Here is an 8,935-nt window from a genome sequence, read left to right on the forward strand (position 1 = left end):
GAAGACATACGAAACTCCATTTTGATCTGTAGTAAGAAAATTACTTTGCCTTGAGATGCTGTTGATCTGTAACTTTAGCCCCAACCCTGTGCTCAGAAACACGTGCTGTATGGAATCAAGGTTTAAGGGATCTAGGGCTGTGCAGGTTGTGCCTTGTTAACAATATGTTTACAGGCAGTATGCTTGGTAAATGTCATCGCCATTCTCCATTCTCGGGCACAATGTACTGTGGAAAGCTGCAGGGACCTCTGCCCAAGAAAGCCTGGGTATTGTCCAAGGTTTCCTCCAACTGAGACAGCCTGAGATATGGCCTTGTGGGAAGGGAAAGACCTGACCATCCCCCAGCCTGACACCCGTAAATGGCCTGTGCTGAGGAGGAGTAGTAAAAGAGGAAGGCCTCTTGCGGTTGAGATAAGAGGAAGGCCTCCATCCCTTGCATGTCCCTGGTAATGGAATGTCTCAGTGTAAAACCCGATCATACATTCCTTCTGTTCTGAGATAGGAGAAAACCACCCTGTGGCTGGAGGTGAGCTATGCTGGTGGCAATGCTGCTCTGTTACTCTTTGCTACACTGAGATATTTGGGTGGAGAGAAGCATAAATCTGGCCTACACACATCTGGGCACAGTACCTTCCCTTGGACTTATTTGTAACCCGGATTCCTTTGCTCACATGTTTTCCTGCTGACCTTCTCCCCACTATCACCCTGTTCTCCTGCCGCATTCCCCTAGCCGAGATAGTGAAAATAGTAATCAATAAATACTGAGGGAACTCAGAGACTGGGGCTAGTGCAGTTCCTCCGTATGCTGAGCACTGGTCCCCTGGGCCCGCTGTTCTTTCTCTATACTTTGTCTCTGTGCCTTATTTCTTTTCTCAGTCTCTTGTCCCACCTGATGAGAAATACCCACAGGTGTGAAGGGGCTGGCCCCCTTCAGAGACCAGCCTGGGCAACATGGTGAAACTCCGTCTCTAAAACAAAATAGAAAAATTAGCTGGGCATGGTGGCGCACACCTATGGTCCCAGCTACTCAGGAGGCTGAGGCAGGAGAATTGCTTGAACCTGGGAGGCGGAGGTTGCAGTGAGCCGGGATTGGCCCACTGCACTCCAGCCTGGGTGACAGAGCGAGACTCCATCTCAAAAAAAAAAAAAGGAAAAAAAAAAAGAGTTAGCCAGGGCCTGGGAGGAAGTGGGTCAGTGAGGGCGAAAGGTTGGCTTGTGCAAGGGCCTGGCCGTTGGGTTGTGTGGGTGGGGCTTCAGGGAGGCCTGGAATCCAGGACCTGATGGGATTTCAGGAGCAGTTTCGGGACCCTACTTGCTGGACGGTGGATCGAGTGGGTGGACTGTGTGGGAGGGCTGGAGATCAGAGGCAGAGCAGGGGTTATACCCAGAGGTGGAGCTTGGGGAGGTGGAGTAGCAGACAGAGCTCCGTGTGTGGGCCAGGCTGTGTGGGAAAGGTAGGGTTCCCTGGCAAGTGGGTGGCTGGGGCTCTGGGGCAGAGTTCTGGGAGGACTGTTAGCTGGGCTCTGAAGCCAGCATGCGGTGGTGGACACGGTGGGCACAAAGCAAGACTAAGCAGGTGGAGGCGGGAGCGTTGGCTCACACCTGTAACCCCAGCACTTTGGGAGGCCGAGGTGAGAGGATTGCTTGATCCCAGGAGTTGGAGACCAGCCAGGGCAACACAGCAAGGCTCTGTCTGTACAAAAAATAAAAAATTAGCTGAGTGTATTGAGTGTGGTGGTGCATGTCTGTACTCTCAGCTATTGATAAGGCGGAGGCGGGAAGATCGCTTGAGCCCGAGGTCGGGGCTGCAGTGAGCTGTGATTGTGCCACTGTACACCTGGGTGACAGAGTGAGTCTGTCTCAAAAACAAACAAAAAACTAAGCAGAGCTGGGTGCAGTGGCTCACGCCTGTAATCCCAGCACTTTGGGAGGCCGAGGTGGGTGGATCACTTGAGGCCAGGAGTTTGAGACCAGCCTGGCCAACTTGGTGAAACCCTGTCTCTACTAAAAATACAAAAGTTAGCTGGATGTGGTGGTGTGCACCTGTAATCCCAGCTACTTGGGAGGCTGAGGCAGGAGAAATGCCTTGGACTCAGGGGGCAGAAGTTGCAGTGAGCCAACCGAGATCATGCCACTGCACTCCAGCCTGGGTGACAGAGCGAGACTCCGTCTCCAAAAAACAAACCAAAAACAAAAAAACCAACAATTAAGCGGGTGGGATCTGGGTCGGGATTCAGGCAGGCTGCGTGGACCTCGTGGGCCACGTGGTGGGATTGGCCTCCGTGTGGGTTTGTGGGTTTGGCTGTGGAATCCTGGTGCCAGCAGGAGGCTATATCAGACGTGGAAGGCGGGACTGGAGGCGGGGTCGTGGCTTCCTGCTCTGGGGTGAGGCTGGAACACATGGGCACCTCCACGCTGCTGTGTGGGTGGGCCTCACCTTGAACTTTCGGGTACTTCATGAGTGCCAGGAAGGCGTGGCGCAGCGTGGTGCCCACCGTCTCGGTGCCGCCAAAGAGCAGGTTATGTGTGGTCATCAGCAGGGTATCCATGTGGAAGTGGCTCAGCGGGTCCTCCTTCTTCTGCCGTGGTAGAGGGGTGGGGATGTGAGCCAGGGATGGAGACCCCTTCACTCTAGACCAGTACAACTGCTGCTGGGGGCCCATTCAGTCCCAGCTGGGTTTAACTTTCTTTCCCTGGGAGAGCTGGGGAACGCAGAAGGGCAGGGCAGGGAAAATCTCAGCTGCAGGGCCTACAATTAACTTCTTGGATAGAGCTTGAATGACTTCTTGTTTTTTTAAAAAATACATTTTATGTATGTATGTATGTATATATGTGTATGTATGTATGTGTGTGTGTATGTGTGTATGTATGTATGTGTGTATGTGTGTCTGTATGTGTGTGTGTATGTATGTGTGTATGTATGCATGTGTGTATGTGTGTATGTATGTCTATGTATGTGTGTATGTGTATGTATGTGTGTATGTATGATGTATGTATGTGTGTATGTGTGTGTATGTATGTATGTGTGTGTATGTATGTGTGTATGTATGCGTGTATGTATGCATGTGTGTATGTATGTCTGTATGTATGTGTGTATGTGTATGTATGTGTGTATGTATGTATGATGTATGTATGTATGTGTGTATGTGTGTATGTATGTATGTATGTGTGTGTGTATGTATGTGTGTATGTATGTGTTGTAGAGACTGGGTCTTACTATATTGTCCAGGCTGGTCTCGAACTCCTGGACTCAAGCGATCCTCCTGCCTCGGCCTCCCAAAGTGCTGGGATAACAAGCCTGAGCAACTGCCCCCTCCGCCCTGCCCCACCTCCTTTGATGACTTCTTAATGAGCTGTAAGTTGGCGGTGGCTGTGAGTGGCTCCTGGCTCCAGCCCAGCTGGGCCAGATGCTTCAGCTTCTCCAGGGAGAAGGTCCCCCAACCCTGCCCCATCTGGGGTCCCTGTGGGTTTGAGGCAGGGGCAGCAGGAGAATTTCAGGTCAGACTAGAGGTGGGATTTCCAGGTAGGGATTACCTCTGCCATCTTGGTGAGGAAGCAGTGGATGAAGTCCCGGGGAGATCTGGGGTCTAGTGAGGCCTGGTGGTCGTGGACGCTGTGGGCGATGAGGTCTCTCAGGCACTTGAAGTTCTGGAAGATGCGTTGGTGCGGCCCGGGCACCCAGTCCAGGAGGCTCGGGAAGATGTCGTACAACTGGGGACCAGACAGAGTGGGAGGGTTTTGGAGGAGGACGAAGGGTGTTCAGGGGCGAATGGGGTCAGTGTGGATTAGGTAGGCAGGGACAGGGTCTCCAAGGGCAGCCAGGTCCGGGGTGGGGGTTGGGGCTGAGGGGGAGTGGGAAGGAGGCAGTGGCGGCCAGAAATGCTCAGCGGAGGGGAGTGGGCGTGGCCGTGTAACTCTGGGTGGGGTCAGATGGGAGGGGGCGGGCCCTGGGCGGGCCTTTCGCAGCCCTTTCCCCGCCCACTGTTTCCTCTCCATTCCTAGATCCTGCGGACTCCACAGCCCGTCCCTGCTGGACTCAGTTGGCTGACCTCGCCCCAGGGGCTGCTCATGATTTGAAAGTTGTCATTGATAAGGTGGATAATGGTGAGCAGACGCTCATCATCGTAGTCGAAGCGGCTGCCGAAGAGCACGGAACAGATAATGTTGGACCCTGAGCGACTCAGTACAAACGTAGGGTCAAAGGGCTCGCCTGAGGGTGAAGAATGGAATGGGTCGGGAAGACGCTGTGTGCAGCACACCAGACCTCATGCAGCAACACCATTAATTTGCACAACATCCGACTCAACCATGGCAACGTGTCTTACGGTGCAAACACGGGCACATGGTCACAACATGCTGCTTAACAACACCCCAAAAGCATCTGTCAATGCCACAGACAGCACCGAACCCACAACTTCCTGCAGCACATCGACAGCAACAACGCCCAACCACAGAACGGGCTATTCTTGGCAACACAACACACAGCACGCGACATAGCACAAGGCAATCATGAGGCATCACGGAACACAACAACACAGGGCAACAGAACACCCAGCAAATACGATCACAGTACATGCCAACACATGACACACAGTGACCCAACAGCCAGCCCGGAAACATCCCAAGACACGGTAACCACACACCAACACATAATGCCAGCATACCGCTACATAATCCTGCCACACAACACACGCTAGTACACAGCAACCCAGCAGACAGCACAGAACACACGATGTGACATCACAACACATACAGTCAACGCAGCAGAACAAAGGACACGCTATGCAGCAATGCAACAACGTTGGCAGCCAGCAGATGACACAACGCAAAACCACATGCAGTGCCTGACAACTCTAAAATCTCACCCAGAAATATCTCAACACAACACGTAGCATCTGGCCGTCCAACAGCTGAACAGACCATAGTAAATACTGAACAACACATTTCTTTCTTTCCTTTTTTCGAGATGAAATCTCGCTCCGTCGCCCATGCTGGAGTGCGGTGGCACGATCTCGGTTCACTGCAACGTCTGCCTCCCAGGTTCAAGAGATTCTCCTGCCTCAGCCTCCCAATGAGCTGAGATCACACCCGGCTAATTTTTTTGTATTTTTAGTAGAGATGGGGTTTCACCATGTTGTCCAGACTGGTCTCGAACTCCTGACCTCAAGTGATGTGCCCACCTTGGCTTCCCAAAGTGCTAAGATTACAGGCATGAGCCACCGCGCCTGGTCTAGTTTTTGTATTTTTTGTAGAGACAGGGTTTCACCATGTCGCCCAGGCCGGTTTCGAATTCCTGAGCTCAAGTGATCCACCACCTTGGCCTCCCAAAGCGCTAGGATTACAGGCGTGAGCCACCATGCCCGGCCAAAACAACATATTTCAACACAGCACCCAGGACACAATAGCACAACCCGGAAAACCAGATCTGGAGTTAGATGGACGCGGTTTGAATCCTCGTTGGTCTCTTAGCCTTGGTGTGACTTGGGCAAACTGACTTCCTTTTTCCGAGCCTCAGTCTTCTCATCTGTAAAATGGGCCTGATGCCACTCCTCTCATCATGGGGCTACTATAAGGAGTCAGTGAGTGTGTGACTGGGAGTCAGTGAAGGGCCTGACCCATTGCAAGGCTGTTACAGATCATGGTGTTGTGGCAGGTTGTAATGCCCCCCAAAAGATGTCCAGGTCCTTATCCTTACAACCTGTGAATTTGTTACCTTACATGGTAAAAAGGACTTTGCAGGTGGGATTAAGTTGAGGATTTTGAGATGAGAAGTTTACTCTAGACTGTCTGGCTGGGCCTAATGTAATCACAGGGATCCTTTTTAGAGGGAGGCAGGAGGGACTGAGTAAGAAAAGATAATGTAGGCTGGGTGTGATGGGTCACACCTGTAATCCCAGAATATATTGGGAGGCTGAGGAAGGAGGATTGCTTGAGCACAGGAGTTTGAGACTAGCCTGGGCAACACAGCAAGACTCCCTCTCTATAAAAAGTTAAAAGAATGAGTTGAATGTGGTGGCACATGCCTGTAATCCCAGCTACTTGAGAAGCTAAGGTGGGAGAATCAGTTGAGCTCAGGAGGTCAAGGCTGCAGTGAGCCAAGACCATACCACCGCACTCCAGCCTGGGCAACAAGAGTGAAGCTTCATTTCAAACAAACAAACAAACAAACAAACAAACAAGTAAACAAACAGACCCCAAATTATTATTTTACTTCTGGGGCCCAGAATTCCAAAATCAGCTTCACTGGGATAAAGTCAAGGTGTCAGCAGGGCTGGTACCTCCTGGAGCCTTGATAAGAGGATCCATTTCCTCGCCTTTTCAGCTTCTGGTCGCCCCTTTATTCCTTTGTGCGAAGCCCCTTCATCCATCTTCAAAGCACATCACTCCAGTCTCTGCTTCCATCCTCACATTGTCTCTCTCTGACTCTTCCTGCACTCCTCTTTTTTTAAAATTAATATTGCCACATTATTTTAAATTATGTACAAAGACCTAACATGTCACTCAGGGACCATTTCAGCCACTGCTCTATTTAGCTGCCAGTCTCTTCAGCAATGGTGAGGGTTTGGTGTACACATTATTTCATCACCCAGGTAATAAGCATAGCACCCGACAGGTAGTTTTTCGGTCCTCACCCTCCTCCCATCTTACCCTCAAGTAGGCCCTGCTGTTTGTTGTTCCCTTTTTGGTGTCAATGTGTAGTCAGTGTTCAGCTCTCACCTATAAGTGAGAACCTGTGGTGTCTGGTTTTCTGTCCCTGCATTAGTTCACTTAGGATAGTGGCCTCCAGCTCCATCTATGTTGCTGCAAAAGACATTATCTTGTTCCTTTTTATGGCTGTGTAGTATTCCATGGTGTATATATACCACATTTTCTGTCTTTCTCCTTCCTTCCTTCCTTCCTTCCTTCTCTCTCTTTCTTTCTCTTTCTTTTCTTTTCTTTTCTTTTCTTTCTGAGAGTCTTGCTCTGTTGCCCAGGCTGGAATGCAGTGGTGTGATCTCGTCTCACTGCAACTTCTGCCTCCTGGGTTCAAGTGACTTCTCCTGCCTGAGCCTCCCAAGTAGCTGGGAATACAGGTGCCCGCTACTATGCCTGGCTAATTTTTTTGTATTTTTAGTAGAGACGGGGTTTCACCATGTTGGACAGGCTTGGTCTCGAACTACCGACCTCACGTAATCCACCCACCTTGGCCTCCCAAAGTGCTGGGATTACAGGCGTGAGTCACCACGCCCAGCCCACATTTTCTTTATCCAGTCTACCACTGATGGGCATTTAGGTTGATTCCACATCTTTGCTATTGTGAACAGTGCTGCTGTGAACAAAGGTGTGCACGTGTCTTCATGGTAGAACGATTGATATTCCTTTGTGTATATACTCAATAATGAGATTGCTGGGTCGGATGGTAGTTCTATTTTAAGTTTTTTTAGAAATCACCAAACTACTTTTCACAGTGGCTCTTGGCTTAAATTTGGAAGCAGAGGTACACTCCCTTTACACCTGATTTTTAAATTTCTTTTCTCCTTGATCAGGTAATATGTTGACACTATCCAAAATTCAAAAGATACAAAATGATGGAAAGTGAAATTTCTTCAACCCAGTTTCCCTTCCCAAGTTGATACTAATGTTACCAGTTTCCAGGGTATTCCATACACAAATACACAAATAGTAACTTACTATATCCACTGTATCTGTCAGGTTGGGTTGGAATTTTTTTTCTTTTTCTTTTAAGACCGTCTCACTCTGTCTTTCAGGCTGCAGTGCAGTAGGGCAATCTTGGCTCACTGCGACCTCTGCCTCCCGGGCTCAAGTGATTCTTGGGCCTCAGCCTCCTGAGTAGCTGAGATTACAGGTGTGTGCCACCACACCTGGCTATTTTTTGTATTTTTAGTAGAGACAGGGTCTTGCCCTGTTGGCCAAGCTGGTCTTGAATTCCTGGTCTCATGATCTGCCCACCTCAGCCTCCCAAAGTGTTGGGATTACAGGCGTGAGCTCCTGGCCATTGTGCTGGGTATTCTATTTGCCCTACCATCTCCACTCTCCACCATGACCTGTCTTTTAGAAGGGTGGCCTCTATAAACTCTACCACCCATGCTCCCTTCACCTCTACATTAAAAAAATTTTTGGGTTTGGCCAATGGAAGTTTGAGAGAAGAGCAATGTCAGATTATTTTGCTTGGCTGTGTGATAGCAATGGTTGTATTCCTCTGCCAGAAACCATGCCCTCCTGCTGGGGGCTCTCTTTTACCCCTATACAATCAGTCTCGGTTTCGGAAACTACTCCCTCTCACTGCACCTTTCCACCTAGGGATGATGATGGCGTCTCCTTATTGTAAGCCATAGAGTGCTTCAGCGTCTTGTAGGGTTCTTTCACACTGCCCTCCACTTTGTAAAAAGTCCCTCCATTGGCCAGGCGCGGCGGCTCACACCTGTAATCCCAGCACTTTTGGAGGCCGAGGCGGGCGGATGACGAGGTCAGGAGATCGAGACCTTCCTGGCTAACATGGTGAAACCCCGTCTCTACTAAAAACACAAAAAATTAGCCAGGCGTGGTGGCGGGTGCCTGTAGTTCCAGCTACTTGGGAGGCTGAGGCAGGAGAATGGCCTGAACCCGGGAGGTGAAGCTTGCAGTGAGCTGAGATCGCGCAATTGCACTCCAGCCTGGGCGAAACAGCGAGACTCCGACTCAAAAAAAAAGTCCCTCCATTAAGCACTCATATTTTTCTGCTGGGGTTCTGATGGACCAAGTCTATCAAATGAATGCATCATAATTTGTTTAACCAATATCTTGGTGCATATGTTGGTTTCCTATTTTTCATTATGTAAACAGTTCTTTGATGAATCTAGGTGATTTTGCACACTTTCTTGTACATCATAGGAGACATTACTAGAAGTGGAATTAACTGAATCTGAGAGTATGTTCTTTTGTAATTTAGAGAAAA

General features: G+C 49.8%; 1 protein-coding gene across 1 annotated transcript; it reads right to left on the reverse strand.

The window, feature by feature from the left end:
• Positions 1-2,119: 2,119 nt before the first annotated feature.
• On the reverse strand, positions 2,120-6,306 carry LOC107972433 (cytochrome P450 2F1-like). Its single transcript, XM_054672925.1, has 4 exons — positions 6,279-6,306; positions 4,050-4,210; positions 3,535-3,759; positions 2,120-2,579 (listed from the first exon to the last, which is right to left on the reverse strand). The coding sequence occupies exons 1-4, from the start codon at positions 6,304-6,306 to the stop codon at positions 2,127-2,129; spliced, it is 867 nt and encodes a 288-aa protein (XP_054528900.1). The 3' UTR covers positions 2,120-2,126.
• Between the last annotated feature and the right edge of the window lie 2,629 nt (positions 6,307-8,935).

This window comes from Pan troglodytes, chromosome 20 (assembly GCF_028858775.2).
Source record: "Pan troglodytes isolate AG18354 chromosome 20, NHGRI_mPanTro3-v2.0_pri, whole genome shotgun sequence".
In the NCBI taxonomy this organism is placed as follows: domain Eukaryota; kingdom Metazoa; phylum Chordata; class Mammalia; order Primates; family Hominidae; genus Pan; species Pan troglodytes.

Excerpts from the sequence above, each read along its gene's own strand:
- LOC107972433 (XM_054672925.1), bottom strand. The coding sequence starts at position 6,306 with ATGGATCCTCTTATCAAGGCTCCAGGAG. Across the intron at positions 3,760-4,049 it reads TGAGCAGCCCCTGGGGCGAG|ACACCCTTCGTCCTCCTCCA; the intron begins GTCAGCCAACTG and ends ATTCGCCCCTGA. Across the intron at positions 2,580-3,534 it reads TCCTCACCAAGATGGCAGAG|AAGAAGGAGGACCCGCTGAG; the intron begins GTAATCCCTACC and ends CTACCACGGCAG.